The 19,238-nt window shown below is 43.5% G+C and overlaps 1 protein-coding gene across 3 annotated transcripts; it reads left to right on the top strand.

The window, feature by feature from the left end:
* Positions 1-5,213: 5,213 nt before the first annotated feature.
* On the top strand, positions 5,214-18,309 carry NICOL1 (NELL2 interacting cell ontogeny regulator 1). Of its 3 annotated transcripts, none has more exons than XM_069012253.1 (4): positions 5,214-5,303; positions 5,480-5,637; positions 12,194-12,282; positions 16,013-18,309. In XM_069012253.1, the coding sequence occupies exons 2-4, from the start codon at positions 5,505-5,507 to the stop codon at positions 16,076-16,078; spliced, it is 288 nt and encodes a 95-aa protein (XP_068868354.1). In that variant the 5' UTR covers positions 5,214-5,303; positions 5,480-5,504; the 3' UTR covers positions 16,079-18,309. The 3 variants fall into 3 exon arrangements, with proteins under 3 accessions (XP_068868354.1, XP_068868353.1, XP_068868352.1); XM_069012252.1 differs by lacking the exon at positions 16,013-18,309 and adding an exon at positions 15,004-15,188 and having other exon boundaries at positions 5,227-5,303; XM_069012251.1 differs by lacking the exon at positions 5,214-5,303 and adding an exon at positions 5,322-5,371.
* Positions 18,310-19,238: the final 929 nt, after the last annotated feature.

The following is a 19,238-nucleotide window of genomic DNA, read 5'->3' as shown; positions in this document are numbered from 1 at the left end:
CCTACACTAAAGGATCTTAGTGCTAAGTTTCTGTCACACTCCCTGTTTGCAGCCACATCCCTGTTTTGCAGTGTCACGTGGACTTCATTGGGACAGTTTTGGTGTCTCGAAGCCTCGCAGTCTGACCAAGGTTCAGCTTGTGGTCAACTCTTGAAGGTTTTTCCAGGAAGCTCTGAGATAGGGAACTTGTCAAGCAATGATGCCAAGAACAAATTGGTCTTTTCAAGAGGGAAAATTTTGCCTCTCACCAAACCTCTGACTTAGTGTTTAAAGAAGATACTGAGCCATCAAGCAAAGGTGAATCATTATCTCATAGCATGAGAGACAAGGTAAGTATAAGGTGATTTAATTTTCAGTCCTTCTCAGGCCTGAGATGGCTGTCAGAAAAAAAGACAATACAATTTATTATGTTTATGGGCTAAAATGTCTAACAGTGCACCAGCCTCTCACCTCTCAATTCATTGGCAAGGTTGTGGTTTACTTGTTTAAAGGCAGATTAAGAAACTGTGAGCCCTGGCAACTGCCCTACAGCCAAATATCTCTGAACTGCTTTATCAGTGACCCATCCCAGAATGGGCATGTTCTGACATCATACTTGCTTAAACCAGAAAAAACATTTCCTTTGCCCTGATAATTGAGGGAGGAGAAATAATTAGTCTGAATTTCAGATGCTGCACAAGGGCTAATAATTTCTCCCAGGGGTGTCTGTATTTGCTGGAATTACAACACAGAGAGTTGGAAGTGACTGCCTGGGGAACAAAATTATTCTTAATCACAGAATTGGGAAAAACAGGAAGGGAAAGGTGTCGATAAGAAATCACTCCATTCTTCCTTGTCTTTATGCAGGGCCACTATCCCAATGCCATTCCCAAATGATGTCTAGTTTATACCTGCAGGCTTAAATATTCCCCTGTCTTCCACAGGAAATCCATCCCAGTGCCATCCTAATTACTAAGAAGTTTTCCAGGGGCTTTGGTTGTGCCTCCTGGATACTATTTAAACCTGTGGTTATTTCTGCTGCTCTTGGTGTCTCTGATATTTCCTAGTACTGCAGTGACCAAACCAGACACAGCACTGCAGCTCAGACCTTCTGCTGAAGGCTGCCTAAGCTCGTGCACTTTTCTCTGTATATCCCAGTATAACTGTATTTTTGGGGGGAATGACAGAATATGATAAACTGATTTTAGTTTGTGACTTCCTAGTTTCACTATAAAGTGCCACTTAATGGGCTGTTCCCCATTCCAAATATGAGCTGTTGATTATTCCTGATGAAGTGTAGCACCTTTTTCTCATTTTTATAAAATTTTATTCAGTTTTTAGACCCTTTTTTCCAACTTGTCTGCCTGATTTAGAATTCTAGTCCTCTCCCCCAGCTTTGCTTATAACGTCCAGGCTGATGTTACATCTTAAATGACCACTCTGCTTCTTCATTATCCAGTTGTCTGATGAAATGCTGAATAACACCTGAACTAAGCGAGTCTTTGCAGTCCTGATGTGATGCATCTTCCCATGGTGACAGTGACCCACTGCTGACTCTGAGCAGTGACCCAGCCAGTTTTGCTGGCCTCAGAGAGGTTTCTTTAGTTCGCTTCTGACAATGCTGTGTGACACAGCAGTAGAAATCGCCTTGAAGTTGATTAAATTTGGCTTTCCTTATCTGCAAGGCCTGTTACCCTGTCACAGAAGGATAACAAACTAGTTTGACTTGATTCTTGCTCTTATTTGCAACTCCAGTTCTTGTTTTTCAAACACTTACAAAATGTTGGTGGGATTATTGCTTCAAGAACATTCTTAGAGATGGATGGTAAATAGGCTTGTGTGTCATTTTCCAGTTTCTCTTCCTCATTTTAAACACAGTCACTGCACTTACCCTTTTCCAAGGCTGGCATAACTTACATCTTCCCTGAGCTCTCAGCAATAACTGCTGGTGGTTGTTGTTTTAGGTTCTCCTTTCAGTCTCCTGTGGTAGGTCTAGTGATAGCCCTGACTAAAAAGGAGCTCCAGGCAGATCAAATCATAGAAAAGGGACCTGTCACAAACCTACAAGCATCAGTAACCAAAGTAAATTTCTGCTAAATGTTCTTACCTAAAATATGTTCATTGGTATTAGTTGTGTGAGCCTCCTGCTCACCAGCTCTCCTTATTTTTGTTGGTAGATAAAAGAGACGTTTAGCCCTGTATCACTTTCTAGGCATCAACTTGATTAACTTTCCCCTTCTGCTGAACAGAGAATAAACCCTTCCCTTGGGTTTTGTCTTCCTTATTTTACTCCCTTTGTATTTAAAGGATGCTTTCTTGCTGTTCTTCATGTTTCACACTGTTTGTATCTGGGTTTGTGTTTTGGCCTCTCTGGGGTTATGCCTGGGGTTATTCTCCTCTCCTTCTGTCATTCAGGTAGTAGTGACCAGACACAGATTCTTCTGTGCCTGTGGTTTTTTCCTCTGTTTGAGTCCAACAAAGGGCTTGTGGCCTTGTTAGTAGGCAATGATTTAGCACTTCATATTAGGCTGGGATTAACTGCCCTGTTTGCTATGTGTGCCCATGACTGTAATAATGGAGTTAGTTCTAAAATCAGAACCTTTGCTTGCATCTTGCTTTTATGCACACCTATTCAACTCAGGCCTCTTTATATATCCATTTTAACTGGATATATAAATTTTCTTCCTCCACTTCAAAGATGTAACTTTCAATACCTGTAACACTTAGGCATCAATAAGAAATTTTCCAAGAAAGCTACCAGATATCTATCTTCACTAATCATCTTCCATTTAAATGCCTGATCATTCTGATTGTTTTGGAGGGAACTCTTTTTCTTTTTTAGCAAACAATTATTAGGTATGTATTCTCCATTGAAAAAGATAAGTATAAGTATTTCCGACAGCCCTCTGGGATTCACTATTATATCCTTCCAACCACAAATGGAATTCTGTGAATCTCTTGGAATTTTCTCACCTTCCAAAGTTAATTTAGTACTGGTATCCCTTAGCTATGGTGATAGCCAATAGTGAATGTAATAGCAAAGCAAGTCATGCAAATGTTTTCACGTGTCTCTCTTCTTCAGCTTTGTTGGAGGTGAGAAAATAGCACAGATTTCTGGAACTTTTCCATTCATACTGGCTCCTGTTCCCTGTGAATTGAGAATCACGTCTTGGACCTCATGGTTCTGTTAGCAGGAGGAGTTGGAAACTTTTTTCATTCATGTTTCTTAAAGACCCTGGTGTTTTACTCAAAAACTGGCCAGACTCTGTAAGTGCAGTGTCTGATTGTTTTATGTTGGAACTGAGAAAAAAAAAAAAAAAAAAAAAAGAGGACAGTATTTTAAGCTTAATAGTGTAAGTAACACTGAAATAACACCTTGTACCCCTTTAGGTGGTGCATACAGAATGCCCTACTGCAGATATCACAATAGTTACAATTTTAGAGAAGTCTATATTGATACCTTGAAAAAATACTATAAGAAACAGTGCTTTTTACCTATAAAGGTTATTGCACCTGTAGGTAATTCCTTCCTGTCCCTTTCTTGAAAGTCATGTATGAGAAGTAGGTTATAGCCATGGGACCATAACGAGGGTATGGGCAAGAAACACATACACCAGGGTAAATGGAAGTGTAAGGATTTTGGATTTTGTGCCAGAATTTCCACTGGATGTTAGTTAAAACTGCACATCAGGGCTAGACTTTGTGACCAGCTCTAGATGGGTGTACTGTCTAGCTGTACAAGGTTGTTTGTTGATACTCTGGGTCTTATGGAGCTGCTCCTTTAACAGGCATCTGAGGCCTCGGATGATGCAAACAATGTAAAACTGGTCCATCTCACACAACCTCCCTTCAGGCATCCAGCATCAGAACTTGGATTAGGAGTCTCAGCTTCTCACAAAGCCAGTGGAGCCATTTTGGTGCATATGTGTGCCAAACTCACCTCATGAAGATCCCAGTGACTGAGACCTTCATCTGGACCTTCCACACAGGGGAATTTGAGTTTCAGTTGTACTGTGAGCTAAAAATTTGGCAGTGTGTCATTCCTGTAGGAATTGCTTCCACCACTCTGGGCTGCTCCCTGAAAAATCCTCTTTTGCAAGAGAGGCAATTCCAAGGCACGTCCACTTTTCCAGAAAGTCCTGTGAGAAGACTTTTAGACTAACCTGGTCCAAAAGCACAAGCATTGAAGGGAGGGCGGTAAGAGGTAATTCTGAAGAAGCCACAGGAACAAGTGAAACGGAAGCAGAGTGCAGTGCTGGTGACAGCCTCTAGGGCTGAAGAAAGCCAAGGATAAACGATGTCTGTGTCTGGGAAGACTGATACCTCCACAGCCTGGCAGGGTGGTTATTCTGTACAGAGGAGGAAGGCTGGAGCTTCTCCTCGGTGAGAAGAGATGGAGCGTACTTCTGTGAGAGAACAACAAAGACCTTAATTGAACAAGTATGTTGCAAAATGAGCCTTTAATTGTGTTCTGGGGCAAGCAGGTACATGTTAGAGCGTCGCTTTCTCTTTTCCCAACAGTATCACCTCCCCCATCTGAATGCTTGGTTTCAGCCAGGTGCTCACACAGATTCCCTGTCCTGGAAGCCTCCTGCTTGAACTTTGTCAGGACACAGCCTATTAGCAGATAGGCTGATCCCAGATCAAAAGTTGAGCTTGAAGAGAGCATCCTTAAACTTTTGCAGTGCGTACGTTTTGGCTGGGCTCTTATCAAGGCTACCTTGTGTGATGCTGTGTAGGATCTATTTTCATGTGGCTGCTCCATGTGCCAGGGGTGCTGTTGTCTACAAATCTTTGTTTTCAGTGTAGTTAAACAAAGACCATAATGCATTCTTCCCCAAAGTATGGGCTACCATCAGCCAGCCCTGCAACTTCATTTATCCCAGCAAACTTCTTAGTTTTCATCTCATTTGATACCTCACAGAATGAAATCTCACTTTAAGTGAGTTACAGCTAAAGCAAGGGATGGGAGCTCTGTATTTCAGCTCCGTCCCTTTGGAATAACAGCAACAAATACAAAAATTGCCCAAGACTCTCTTATGTGGGGTGGCAGCAGCCAGTGTCTGCCAAGGAGAGGGCATGGCCTTTGGGAGCAGAGGCGGAGTACAGCAGTGACCATCCATCACATCGTGGTCTCTTTAAATCTTCTTCTCCACTTGGCAGCTCCAATTTTTCAGTGTTGCTATAGCAAATCTCCATGGCAATGACCCTAATCAGGGAAGAGGGGATGCAGAAGGGGCGCATGCTCAGAGTGGCTGCTGGAGCCTTGCCTGCTCGCTACAGCTGCTCCAAGGGTCTGGCACACAGGCGAGGAGAAAGATCAGGTACTGGGCAAACTGGTCCTTGGGGTGCATCTCGAGCCCGTGGCGTGTCACGGCAGTGGTGTGTGCGAGTGGGTTTGTGTGTGCACAGCACCTGTGCTTATCATGTCTCATCCACTTCTTTGTGAGGAGCATGCAGGGAGCAAACTGCTGATTTTCACTGCTTCTCCTTGTTCCAGGCAGGGAAGACAGCTTGAATTATTGATGAGAGCAATGGCGCTGCCGTCTGTGTGGAGCAAGATGCGTGTGGGAATCCTGCTCCTCTCGGTGCTCAGCCTGCTCAGCGCGGGGCTCGTGGGGGCTGGCCAGGACTCCGGGAGTGTCATCCCTGCAGAAAGTAGGTACCTGCTGCACCCTGTCCTGCCTGCCCTCCTCCACTGCACCCTCAGCAGCCACACGGGCACTCAGCTCCTGGGGAACTTTGTGTTGCCTGATTAACGAGGCAGTAATGATGAGTTTGTGCCATGTCAGCAAAGCACATGGAAACAACAGTCATAGAAACCGCAAGCAAGCATAGGGTTAGTAGTTATTTAGGAAAAAAATGCTAATACTCTAATTTTCATTTAAACTGGTATTCAAGCTCTTTGTTTGTAGGTCTTTTAGATCTGCTTCTTGGAAGTTTCATTTCCAGATTTGCCACAATACATGTGATGTCCTTACTAGTCTGAGTATTGTTAGAAGAAATTTCTGTGTATTTCTGCTGGGGCATTGCATCTTGCTTATTTTAGTGTATGGTTGGAACAATAGGTCAAGTTCAACTTTCTTGTAACTACTACAAATCAACACAGGGGGTATTTACCCAAATAGTGCATTTGTAAAGCATATATAAATTTCTGAAATCCTGCAAACCTGAAAAATAAATAACTATGACAGATTAGCTTGAGCACACCACAGAGCTGGGAGCTCTTGAATTTGGATCACAGCTCTATATGAGCTTCCTCTGTCATTTTGAGTAAGTCTCTAAACTTTCTCAGCTCCAAAATGAGGCGATAGTTCAAAGTTATTAGGGGACGGAGTCAACGTTCTCATGGTGTTTTGGTGACAGCAAGTGGGAAGTAGCCACTCATTACAAACATAAAATGTCCTCTGGGGAAAAAAAAGATAATTTAAACCAAAGAAAGATAGTTGTATAAAAACAAATCTGTAGTACTTAGTCATGCTTACTTTGTATCACAGCTATCTTTTTATATGACTAGTATAATAGTCTACTAAAATAATTAGTACAAGGTCTGGTTTAGTCCCTGCATTTTATTCTCCATTAATTCCATTACTACTTTTCAAATATTTGTCTCCACAGGACTTACATGTTGAATTTCCCTCTTTTTACATTCTCTTCTTTTTTTTATAAGTGCTGTGTTTTGGTCTGTTCTAAACCAGATCTCACTGCTATTTTGTGTGTCTGTTTTCTAGACATTCATTAATTCTAAGGAGTTTTGTGATGAGTAGTCCGTTTTATCTCCTCAAAGAGAAAATCAGGCTTGGAAAATAAATTGTATGTACCCTTTGTGTGTCTTTGTTAGCAGAGGCAAGTCAACACATTGGGGAAAATGTATACAGTGGTTTCTTGTTCTACTTGGGTAGTGAAAACTCCTGTTTGATCTGTAGAACAAAACTCTTGGTTCAGGGTTTCTGACCCAAGACTCAGAGAATTATAAAATCATAGAAAGGTGGGAAGGGCCATTTAGAGCTCATCTAGTCCAACCCCCTCCAATGGGCAGGGACATCTTCAACTTGATCCGGTTGCTCAGAGTTGAGTTTAACCTGACCTTGAACATTTCCTGGGATGGGGCATCCACCACCTCTCTGGGCAACCTATACCAGTGCCTCACCACTCTCACAGTAAAAAACTTCTTCCTTAACTGATTTAAATTGACCCTCTTTTAGTTTAAAACAATTACCCCTTGTCCTATCACAACAGGCCCTGCTAAAAAGTCTGTCCCCTCCTTTTTACAGTATCAAGGAGTGTTTTTACTATCTTTTTACCATCCTCTAGCCAGGCTGTGGAGTCCCTTGAGCAGCCTTTGAGGAAGATTCCTTGTCTTCTGCACATGAGAGTGTGGAATGAAGGGCAGGTCAGAGTGTTTCTGTGGCAGGGTTCCTGCAGAGACACACTGCCCCATCCCAAGGAACAGAGGCTGTGAGCATTGCTACAGAAGCATAATGCTATTTCTGTCTGAGACCAGGATGGGAGCAAGGCTGTCAGCTGATTGTGAATTGTAAATTGTTTTGGACTGCTGCAGGGCCAGAGATTTAAAGCCGCAAGAAACTCCTGATGCTCCTCATCAGCCACTTGTTGAGAGAGTGCTACATAGCTGCTAAGTGCTCCGGACACTTTCCTTTGCCTGTTAGGGCTCTTCCTGATGGTTAACCTGTGAAACTCTTCCCTTAGGACATTGGGTGCTAAAAGTTTGCATGAGATTGCAGACCTGATTGTTTAAATTCAAGGCAAAAAAATTCTAGAAAGGGCTGTTAGATACAGCAGCATTTCTTCTGGCTCAGGAGCTGCCTTAGCATATTCCTGAGATCTGGGAGGGTCTTTGGGAATGCATCCCTCCAGACTTGCCCTGTTCTTCGAAGGCACCCATTGCTGGCCATGAAGGTCTCATCTATAACAGTGCCCAGCCATGCACCCTGGCACAGGGACATGACTGTACCAGCAACCTGCTAGGATGGACCCTTGCACACTTGTGTCCATGATAGAAGGCCAGTTGTCTATCTGGAAGACAGACTTTTTTTACTGTTCCAGAGATGAGCTGTCCCATGCCAGCTGCTCTCAAGGCTTGGGAATGTTCCCAGGCTTGAAATATTCCTCAAGAGATGTAGATCAAGGGAAGCTGGACACAGGGTCAGGCACTCACTTTGATGTGATCTAGCACAGACATTCCTGGATCTTTCCCTGCTTGGTGCTCCACTGGCTACTTCTCATCAAGGAGCTGATCCCTGTGAGCACTGACCCATTTAGTGGGCACTGCCTCTGCAGCACGAGCACACACCTTCCCTACTGCCGGCACTTCAGCCCTTATTGTCGGCCCGGGCAAACTGCTGGTTCGGGGACCCTGGGTGACCCAGAGGGGGGAAGGAGGCTCTAGTACATATATGGATATAGGAAGGGCAGGGACCATACTAAGTGTCCTTCTGTGGGGCAGAGCAGTGCGGTGCTCAATGCTTTTCTCTGTTCCCAGGTGTGCGACATGGCGCTGGCAGCATGCCTTTAGCAGGAACATTCCCGCATGGACCACACAGTCTCTCTCTCCCACCTGGTGGGAGGAATGTGTCTCTCCTGCAGCATCACGAGCAGGACAGGGACAGCAATGTTCCGTTCAAGTATGGGAGGTGCAGGAGTCACAGGAGAGGAGCATGAGAGTGAGTCACAGTTCTCCTTAGCATTGCAGAGAGATCCTGTCCCGTGTGTGGCACTGAGATCTGGCTCAGGGCACTATCCCCTGCTCTCTGCCAGTGACACAGCCAGGCACAGCTTTTTATGAATAATTCTAATTAGCAATGATTAATTGTGTCCCTTATACACAGCACTTAGCATATGCAAAAGACTGTTCAAGTTTGAAGTGGTGCTACTAATACTTGCAGATTATTTTCTTTAACATTCTCTGCAATCCACTAAAAAAGAAAAAAAAAAAAAAGAAGTTATTTCCCCAACCTCCCATTGCATTTATAGGCCAGATCACCCACTGTGAAAGCTAAAATATAGAATCTGAAGACCAGAAGCTGGTCAGTCTGTTTTCATTAGCCAAGGTGCATGAAATACAAAGAGCAAACACCAAGTTTATGCAAGGGAAAGTAAATTAGACTTACACAGTGCTTCCAGTTCCAGCTCCAATTTTTTTACCACAAAGAAGCCAAGAAACTTATTTTTTCTCTTCCCCTACTCCTCCCGAAACACACAGACACATACAGTCTTTGTGCTGACAGGACTCATTTAAGGAATTATAGCTGACTCTTGGTAATTCTCATTATGTTAATCCACAGACCTGCTAAGTTTCCCTATGAATGATAGTCTGTTTCCAGCTGTCAGCAAGGAATTAATAGTACTCTGCTATACTTTGCTATGATGTGACTTAAGGTTTGGTTTCATGACTGCTTTAAGCTGATGTAAGCCTGTGCTGCCTCTGCCCTTCTCCTCTCCATAAGCTGTCCTCCTCTCCTTGCACTGTTTCTTGTCCTGGCCCCAGAACCTGGGCATTCAGGATTTGATCTGGGGGGAAAAAATCAGCAATCCAGCTGATGGAGGAGCTGCATTGCCACTCCTACTGTGAGTGGAAGTGTGAGATGCCATAGCCAAGGACAGAAAGCACAGTGGGGTTGCTCCTAGTGGCAACAGCATATATTTAGATTTGTTTGTCAAAACAGATGATTAGACGTATTTATGTTGGGGAAATGTCCATGGGCACCTTGCTGAAAATATTGTGGGCATGAGGAGAGATCAAATCCACCTAGATAGGCCAGCTTAGCATCTCAGCTCTTCATTCTGGAAAGCAGACCAAGGCAGGGAGTGGTGGAGAACATCACAGTCATAAGAGGGACAAAGCTGGTGATTATTTAATAACCATCTCATCCACTGCAAAAGTTAGAGGCAGGAAATGAAAGCAGCAGATGTCAACTTCAGAGCAGACAGGAATGGTATTTTGTTCACTCAGTGAATAGCTGAGCTGTGGAACTCATTGCCACAGGATGTTGCAGATGGCAAAAGTTTACATGGATTCAGGAAGCAACGGTGCAAATTAATGTGAGAAAAATTCATGGAGGGCTTATCAGATGTAGAAATACCAGCCAGACGCAGGATATCCTCCAGCCTCTTGGTAGACTGGGAGAACATTGCTAGACACTTATTCTGACATCTTCCTTAAGTATCCGCTATTGGCTACTGGCTCCCAGCAGGCAGGGATGCTGACCTGACCCGGAGACAGCAGTGCCTGGAGAAGGACCCACCACCACGGAGCACAGCCCAAGAAACAACCTTGAAGAGTGAATATCCTGTCATGTGGTGAAACTGGCTGCATCTGCACTCTGACTTTAGAGGGCAGTGCCGTGCTAGGAGCTTTGCGTGTGCTGATTCAGGACACACGGAGCTGCACAGGCAGGTCCTCTGTGCCACCACTCTTCTCCTGCAGGAGCTGCTTTGACACCACGGCAGCTGCTTTCCCAGGGCTGGCAGAAGTGAAATAACCACTTGGCATAGTTGTGCCATTGCACTAGTACCTCCCTGTCCACACAGGAGCACTTGGCTGTCATAAATACCAGTGAACGATCCCACACAGCCCTTCCATCATAGCTTTCACAAAGGCCTGGGAAGACTTCCTGGGTGACAGGCAGTGACAGCTTATGGAATTCATGGCTCTCCTCAAATGTGCTTTCTCCCCACTGCAGAAGCAGGAGACATTCATTTATCACCTGAAGGTTTTTTTTTTCTCCTTCAGATTCTGATTTTGAGAGCACTTTGGTGCTTGTCAGCACTCACTTCAGGGCATGCAGCACCTCCCCGAGGTGGAACCAGGGCAGGGTGTTTCTGAGCAGACCAGAGTGAGGGGAGGGAGCAGGGCATGACACCAAGCGAATGATGGATTTGCTGACAGCAGTCTGAGCATGCAGGTTCTTTCTAAAGGCTCTGTTTCATGATCTGAAGTAGAAACAATTAAATTACTGACATGCTGAAAGCAGGAGGGGGTTGAGTGTCTTTAAAGTGTGCTCAAAACCATCCTGTCACTACTCCTGTGCCTGGAGAAGCAGTCTTTGTAAGCAATGCTGTTCTGATAGAGGTGGGGACTTTGCATCTCCTCAAAACTTGGGAATTAAATCCCTAGCTTGATCCCCAGGTCTCCCTGAGATGTCAGCTGCATGAAGGGGAGACAGAGAAGGGTGGGTGGGAGAGAAATACCTGCTGAACACATCCTGAATAGAGGACTGACAAGCACTCTGGTTGCTCCCTTCCTTCAGGTACAACCCAGAAGGCAGTGTTGGCAGCAGGGTGCCAGGCACAGATGGGTGCTGCAGTGCTGCTCAGCAGGTCCTGGCTCCAGACAGCTCTCCAGCCCTCTCAGCAGCAGCTTTTCACCCTCTTTGCTTGGGTAGAGCAGCACAAGTGGCTGCATGTGGACAAGGCTTTCGGCACTTCCCCCAACATAGGTGCTCTGTGATCAGTGTGAAATATCATCTTTCCCCATTCCCCCTGCATCTCTTCCAGTATCTGCAATTTCTTCTTCTGAAAACTCACACTTCATTAACTTCGAATAGGCAGAGATTGGTGCAGGGTGAATCTTGGCAGAGCAGAAATGCCCAGGTTCAGAAGTGAGCCATTCCAGTTATTGTCAAGTCCCCTCCTCCTCCACTTCTCTGCCTTTTCCCTGCCCTGCCCCTCTGTGCACACACACTGGCAGCAGCTGCAGAGCCAGTGGGATGCTTTGCATTCCTGGCAGAGAAAAAATACAGCAGCAGGTGAAAGGAAGCAAATACAGATCTGGCACTGTCCCTTGCCAAGCTGCTCTGTAAGAGCTCCTGTAAAAACAGACCTGCCTGTCTGGTTCCTGAACCACTGCAAACTGCTATTTGCAGTGTATCTGTTGAGAATTAACCCATGTCTGAGGAGGGGTAAGGATTTCAATTTTAAGAGGAGAGGCTGGGGGCTGAAGCAGCAGGCAGAGTCAGGTCTGGGCCATGTTCAGAAAAGCACACACAGCAAAGTACTCTTTGTGGTTTTTGCTGATCCTCTCACACTGGCACAAAGATAGATACAGGCAGCCCGAATTTTGCACACATGCAGGTGTGGGTGCCTGGTAAAATGGAGTTTCTCCTGGCAAGGTCTCTGAGTATTCCTCCTCTGTACTGCTGAACTCCAAATTTCCTGCTGTGACAGTGATGTCTTCTTCTGCCTCTCTCCCCAGGCCGTCCCTGTGTTGACTGCCATGCGTTCGAGTTCATGCAGAGGGCGTTGCAGGATCTAAAGAAGACGGCGTATAACCTCGACACGCGGGTATGTGTTTCTGTAGGAATGCTTTCCCTTAGCCTTTATCTCCCAGCGGCTAGGTTTGCCTGTCTGGGTACAGCAGACGTGACATCTCTGCTGATTCACTCCCATCTCAGCAAATAGGTTTATACCAAGCACGGATTATTTTTCGCAGTCTGCAGAGGTTCATTAATGGTCATCCAGTCTGACTGCTTGCATAACAGCCTAAGGAATTATCTCAGACAGTCCCTGCACCAAACAGAGAAGGAAACAAGATGTAGGAAGCAGTGGAAAATAAGAAGGATGACTTACCCTCTGCCTCACAGCATTGCTTCCAAGCTGTGGACTGACGATTCACTGGGCAGGAGCAGAAATGAGCAGGAGAGCGAGAAGATGGCGGGCAAGGCTGGCAGAGGAAAGGGTAGCACACACGTAACACTCCTTGCTCATGGATTGATACTCCGTGAAAAAAGGGGAAGCACAATTTTTCGGGCATTTATCACAGCACACAGGGAATTCTGCCACTTCACATGCCGGTCTGCAGAGGTCTCAGTGAACAAAATGAGGGTATGTTAAATGCCTTGATTTTAGCAACTCATATATGCATGGATTCATAAATATGTGCAAACTGACTGGGGTAGGATTTACCACAGCGGTTCTGGGGCTGTCTGAAGTTTTCATGAGACAGGAGGTCTCTTCTGTAATAAAGCCCCTCCAGGCATGTCTTGTCCTACCTCTCCTTGCTTTGAGCAGGGCCATCTCTCTTGGCAGGTGAGAAGGGCTCCTTGCTCCTCTACAGTCACACTCAGCTCAAATTGTCATTCACAGCAAAGCCAACTAAAGGGATCAAAATGAATTATCTGTCTCAAACCGTAACACAGAAAGGCAACTATGTAGCTTTGCCTTTGGTTTCCTGTGACCTTGGGCAGCCATGTCAAGCCCTACACAATAAATCTGGAGTGACTTCAGCTTTCTTGAGCTATCAATAGCAAACTGATTAGGACAAAGTTCCCAGTGTGGGTTGCATTCCAAAAATTTCCCATGCACTGGAGTAATAATAAATAATTCTTAAGTGGTAAAGTGTCAGTAGAGGGGGCTTTACCTCCAGCAGCTGTGCTGGGCTCTTCTGGTGCATGGCAGATTTCCACCTGTTTGGATTAGGTTCAGCTGAAATGTTTTGTACCTACACATGACATGTCAAGGCCAGGTGCAATTGCAGCTGTGCTCGCTCTTATACTGCCAACAGGCTTTATGTGGGAAGTTAAAGAATTTTTTGAATGTAATAGAGGCAGCATATTCTTTAATCCCACATACAGAGATACTCAGATGTATCTGTGATGTCTGTTCTATCTGGAGAGTGGCTGAAAATGCAGCCCATCAGAGAGCAGCACTGTCTTGGAAGAGGTGAGGCAGAATATAAAGGGAGAGGCTGATCCCAGGGTGTCACAAGATGAATTTCTGTTTCTGTGAGGACCTGGATGGGCCTGACATGCCAAGACACTGGCTGAGACAGTTCCCAGTGTTACAGCGCAAGGGGCATAGGAACAGTGCATCACAAAAACAAACAGAACCCATTGTTCGTAAGATCACACACCCTTAGACAACTGAGTTTACTACCACTAGTAAATAAAGGCTGTATTACCTTTTCCAGCTTTGGATGAAGACTCCAATGGGCTTTCTATCAGAGATGCTTTGATGAAACACAAATTATTGAATGATGCAGAGATACCGAAGTGAAATACAGCAGCCAAGGCCCTACAGATGGCACCCTGTGGCCTTCTATACTCTGAAAGGCAGGGCTTCCATATCCTTACTTCATTGCTGGTGCTTGGCTTGTGCTGACCAACTATCATTTCTCAAGTTTTACACACAAATAACTTCATTGAATAACTCCTGAGTCTTGGAAATTGTTGCTACAAGGGCAAGCCCCATGCAGGACTGCTCCTGCATATCAGGAACTTTCTAAGCCAATGCCATCAAGGCCACAATTAATTTTTTAACTGATACTTCTCTTTCACAGTCTTTCAATTTGCAATTGAGTGCTCCCAGAGCTGCTTTTCCTGCCTGTAAATAGTTCTGAGTGACGCCCAGGCAGAGTTTGTGGTAGCAGTGACAGCTTGTTGGCATTACTGTGAAATCCAATAAGCCTGTTTGATGTTAAGATGATTCTATGATTTCTCCTGGGCTCCCAACAATGGGAGCATTCACTCATCCAAGATTTCAATGCGCGAGCAGGGAGCAGTGTTTAACAGCGCCTGCCATTGCGCTAAGCTGATAAGTGAAAGCAGGCAAGGAATGTGAAGAAGTCCTCTTTAAGGCAAAGGTGGATGTCAAAAGTTCGAGTTGAAGAGGATATAGGGCTGTGGAGGGGAGCAAAAGCTGTTCTGAAACAGCCTGTCCTGCACAAACTTGCAGTCTGAGAACACAAAATGATTGAAAGAGAGTGGGCACAGCTGGGGGACAGACGTACTGCTGCCCAAGCAAGGCAGGAGTGGAGCAGGACCCATACAGGATTGCCCAGCTACTCCTTTGGAAACTCTTTGTTAAGTAGCCCTTTGCTGTGTCTAATTTGTCAGGAGGTATCAGGTCAGAGGAACACCAGCAGGCTGAAGACCTTGTTGTTTCACAGATCTTTGAGATAATTTCCTAACAAGGGGGTTTTAACCTTCAATGGGTTTTTGCAGTGCAGATGGGAAACCCAGGCACAGTGAATTTAAGTCCACTAAATTCTTTTTTTCTCCCCTCAAGAAACTCTTCAAAGCCAGTCTGCAAACTGCTTGAGGGACCGCAGACCACAGGGTGGAAACCACAAGATATGCTCAGGAAGAAGTTTCTCTTCAGTCACAATTGCATTTGCTGATGTGAATTCCTTGCAGCAACAATTTTGAGTCTCACAAGAAATTGGCTTCTGAAATGATGGTGCCATTCAAAAGATTCAGCCTTTGTTTCTCAAAAAGTGTGACAAAAGAACTCACTAAATACTTAAGTTTTTTGTTCACAATTAAAGAAATTATACTTGAGTATCTTTAAAGATCTAAAATTATTTTTTTCCCACTGTATACAGAGAAAAAAAGCTTGGAAATGCTTTTCCACTAAGGAGCTCCAAATACAGCAGCAACTAATTTTAAATGATGTATATTGAGAATGGTGTTTAAGCTTTTGCTCGAGTACTGATAATAAAGCAACTGTCAGTAAATTAACTCAGGTTGAAATAGGAACCACACACTCAGACCTAGATCTGCCTTGAAAGATTATGAGTTTCAGACAACAGGGTTAGACCGACAGCTGGATTCAACTCAGAGTTATTCTAGAGAAACAGCAGTGTAACTGAGAGCACAACTGGCTCCTCAGCACTTGCTATCTGGTGCAATTAAATTATACAGTACTGAAGGCATCGTCAACAGGAAGCCATCAATCACCACGAAGGAATTAAGAGCAGTGCAGTTGAAAGTGGAATTTGTCGCAGTGCTTATAAAGGACACTTTAATAATTTTGACAGCCTACTCCCTACAAGTTAACTGTGAAAATGAAAACATTCAAACTATAAAAATACTCTCCCTGCATCTCGGTTCTGAATATACTCATTTCATCACTTTTTCTGGATGAAAACCAGCACTAATAACTATGATTTTTTACTCAGCAGAGCACCTTGGCTACAGCTGTGCAGAGGGATTAGATCTAATCAATTATATACTCTTTTAAAGTGATATATTCAGTTCTTTGATTTCATAGTTGTTTTGGTTTTTTTTTTCTTCAGACAGAAACCCTCCTCCTGAGAGCAGAAAAGAGAGGCCTGTGTGACTGCTTTCGTGCAATACACTGAAATGAGCACCGGGATTTGGCCAATGGACATTTATTCATTTTAAAAATGCTGTTCAGTAAATTACAGGAAGATACAGAGTTCAAGTTGTGCCCCACCATAAGGAAAAGCATTTTTATGAGAACAGGTATAGCTCAGTTAGATTCTTTTTGCTTTGTTGTGGTTTATCATTACTCTATGTGATATTGCATCTGCTGAAATGTCAACAGAAGAAACAGTGACAAAGTCATGCTTACGGGTTTTATGCAAGGATAGCATCCTGCTTTTTTGGTATTTTTAAAAATTTTGGTATTTTTAAAAATTGTCCTTGGACTCTCAGGCCAACCTCTTGGCTTATGTGAATTGCCACAGATCTGTGAAATTCAGTGGAGTCAAAATTTTTAATGTATTTATAGAAGCATAACATGAAAAGGAAGATACTTTGCCATGATGCATAGATAAACATTTACAAACAAGCAGACTTGGCTCTATATAGAAATTAATAGTTATCACTGACTGCTTGGCAGTCCAGGGAAGGGATTTGTTCCCAATTGTATCAATAGTCCAGTGCACAGCAAACACAGTAATCTGTCTCACAATTTTCATTTCTTCAAAGCCACACAGTAGCTGTGATCTTTTTGGAGAGATTTATTAAGTATCTAATGTGATCAGTAACATTTTTAATCACTTGAATACTGCCTGGCAGTTGAACTGATTGCATCTGCCAAAATCTTCTGGAGAAGTGTCTTTCATTAAGCAAATCACATGCTGGATTGAACCACTCAAACTGGCCTCTACAGAGAGTTTTGGCAAAGAGCCTACACGACGCCTGCCTGCCCAGGAGTCTCTTGTAAACTGTATTTTGGGAAATACTTAAATTCTACCAAAATGGTCCTTAGCTCTTGCATGGACTCTGCACTCCATCAGGGTGGGTTACAGTGCTGATGTTATTCACATTCCTGCTGCAGTCAGTGTGAGACAAGAGAGAACAAAACAATTTAAGCAGTGTAGTAGTAGACAGCAAGATTGTGCCTTGTTAATTTTTAAAAGAGAATAGCAAATCGTTTCTCATTGTTTACCTTTTTTTTTCATTTATTTTGGGAAGGAGAACAGAAAATGGTCCCAGTGGAAAGTTCCTGTTCATAATAATAGATTTTTCATTGGGCTTAAAACATCATCCCCAAAGTAGACATTTGTGTATCAGCTCAAGCATCTATGTACAGGCTAGAAACTTTTATACAAACGAGTATTGGAGCAGGACCAACAACAGTGGTTTTCAAAGTAATTTTACTAATTCTTATTAATATGTCTGTCTTTCCATAAGTGGCTGATATATATGATATTTTGCTCTCAGCCTGCTCAGTAAGTTAGGATCGAAGCTATCTGTATGTTTCCAAACTGCTTCTCTCCCATTTTGTCTACAACATCAGGCACAGAGAAATAGGAAACTGTGACCCACTGCCAACTTATTATTTTGTGTGCAGTCATACTCAGTAACACAAAGGAGTGTGTGTTGCCATATATTTTGCCAAAGTTGTTTGAAAGGTGTGTGGTTCTCAGCAAGGAAAAGCTTCCTTGCACCTGCATGTCAAATAAAAAATCTGCTTTGTCCTTTGTAGTATTCCAGCAAACTCCTTTATAGGTCATTGGGACCTGTTTTGTGTACAAGAGAAGCAGCATGACACAGCAACAGCTCCTTTCTGGTAGCATCACACTGCACTGTGGCACCGGTCAATAGAGCAATAGAGGTTTTCCTCATAGACCAAATTTTATCATACAAAGAAAGCAGTAGGATTAACACAGCTTCCTTGCAAGATACCAGCCTTTGGCTACTTTACTCTCACTTAGATTTGGACCAAAATAATGCACAGCTTTCGAGCCAGCTTTTTGCAGGAGATGGAGTCCCAGCACTGAACCTGTGAATTTTCCAGCACAGCTTCCCTTTTCAGGGGGCAGCATGTCTATGGTTTGGTATTACTATTGTGCATGCTTATTCTGCTGGTACCCTAAAGAATCTTGCAAATTCCTGTTACAAGAACTGGAATTCTTTTGTTTTGTTCATGTTTTTATTTAGAAAAATGGTTGCTCACAGCTGAGTTTTGATATACACAGCTTGTTACGATAAAAGGTGGAATGAATGACAAGTGGATGTTGTCTGACTCCCAAAGGGATCAGAGTGACACTGCAACTTTATGGCTGTAACAGAGTGATTATTCTGTACTTCTCTTTGTCTATAATACAACACAATAAAAGGGCAAGATGCATTATAGTATTTGGTGTGCTTTGTTATTGATTTGACAAAATGATGATGCTTATGCATTAATTAACATCTGGTCTTTAATTAGGTGGAAAATCCTCAGAGAAAAAAAGCTATTTTTAATACAAAAATAAAAAGACCTTGCATTTGGGCTAAATTTATTAATATATTCTTCTTTGCTGAAGTATAAAATCAAACTCACTCTTTCAAATAAAGGTACAGCGATGATTTTGTGAGCTTCTTTCAGGATCCCTTACTCTATACTAGGTGGTTTTGATAAAGTTCCTTATAATTGCAGGATAGCATGAAGAAAAAAATTGAGCTAGATAGTTTTAATTTATTTTTGGTCAGGAGGTTAATTTAAATTCAGAACCTCTTGAGTCTCTACTTACTAGAAGAAACTATGTATTTTGCAGAAGGATTTAATTGCAGGAGCCTTTAAAGCAGAAAGTTTTTTCTCCCACCCAACACTTCCTGTACTTTTTTTGCTGCAGAGCCAAGGCAGTTCTCGTGACCTTTTGAAACCAAACTGTGTCTTCTCTTCTCTTGGTGCAGTGCTGCTGCTGATAGCCCTGGGCACGCAGCATTTGTACACAGGGTGGAATGCAGGTGATAGCCTGTAAAATGCACAGCCAAGTCCTCCCTGGAAGAGAAGTGGTATAATCATGTTAGTGTGGTGCTGTCTCTGGGTAGGCAAGGTGACAGAGAAATCCTGGTAACGATCCCCACATCTCCAGAGCTTCTCATACCTGAGCCAGTGCCTTTGTTGGGTATAATTCTGTGTGTATTCTAAGTCAGTAGTTTTGAGCTGAGTCTCAGAACAACTCTCTGAAGACATGTCTGGATTTCATTCTGAAAATGGAAACACAGTTTACCTTGCTTGTAATGTAGAATCCTGTTAGGTAACATCAAAGCTCAGTAGTATTG

This window comes from Aphelocoma coerulescens, chromosome 4 (genome assembly GCF_041296385.1).
Source record: "Aphelocoma coerulescens isolate FSJ_1873_10779 chromosome 4, UR_Acoe_1.0, whole genome shotgun sequence".
Lineage (NCBI taxonomy): Eukaryota > Metazoa > Chordata > Aves > Passeriformes > Corvidae > Aphelocoma > Aphelocoma coerulescens.
Note: the sequence above shows the minus strand (reverse complement) of the source record. Positions and strands in the feature narration are given on the sequence as shown.

Excerpts from the sequence above, each read along its gene's own strand:
- NICOL1 (XM_069012253.1), top strand. The coding sequence starts at position 5,505 with ATGAGAGCAATGGCGCTGCCGTCTGTGTGGAGCAAGATGCGTGTGGGA. Across the intron at positions 5,638-12,193 it reads GAGTGTCATCCCTGCAGAAA|GCCGTCCCTGTGTTGACTGC; the intron begins GTAGGTACCTGC and ends CTCTCTCCCCAG. Across the intron at positions 12,283-16,012 it reads CGTATAACCTCGACACGCGG|ACAGAAACCCTCCTCCTGAG; the intron begins GTATGTGTTTCT and ends TTTTTTCTTCAG.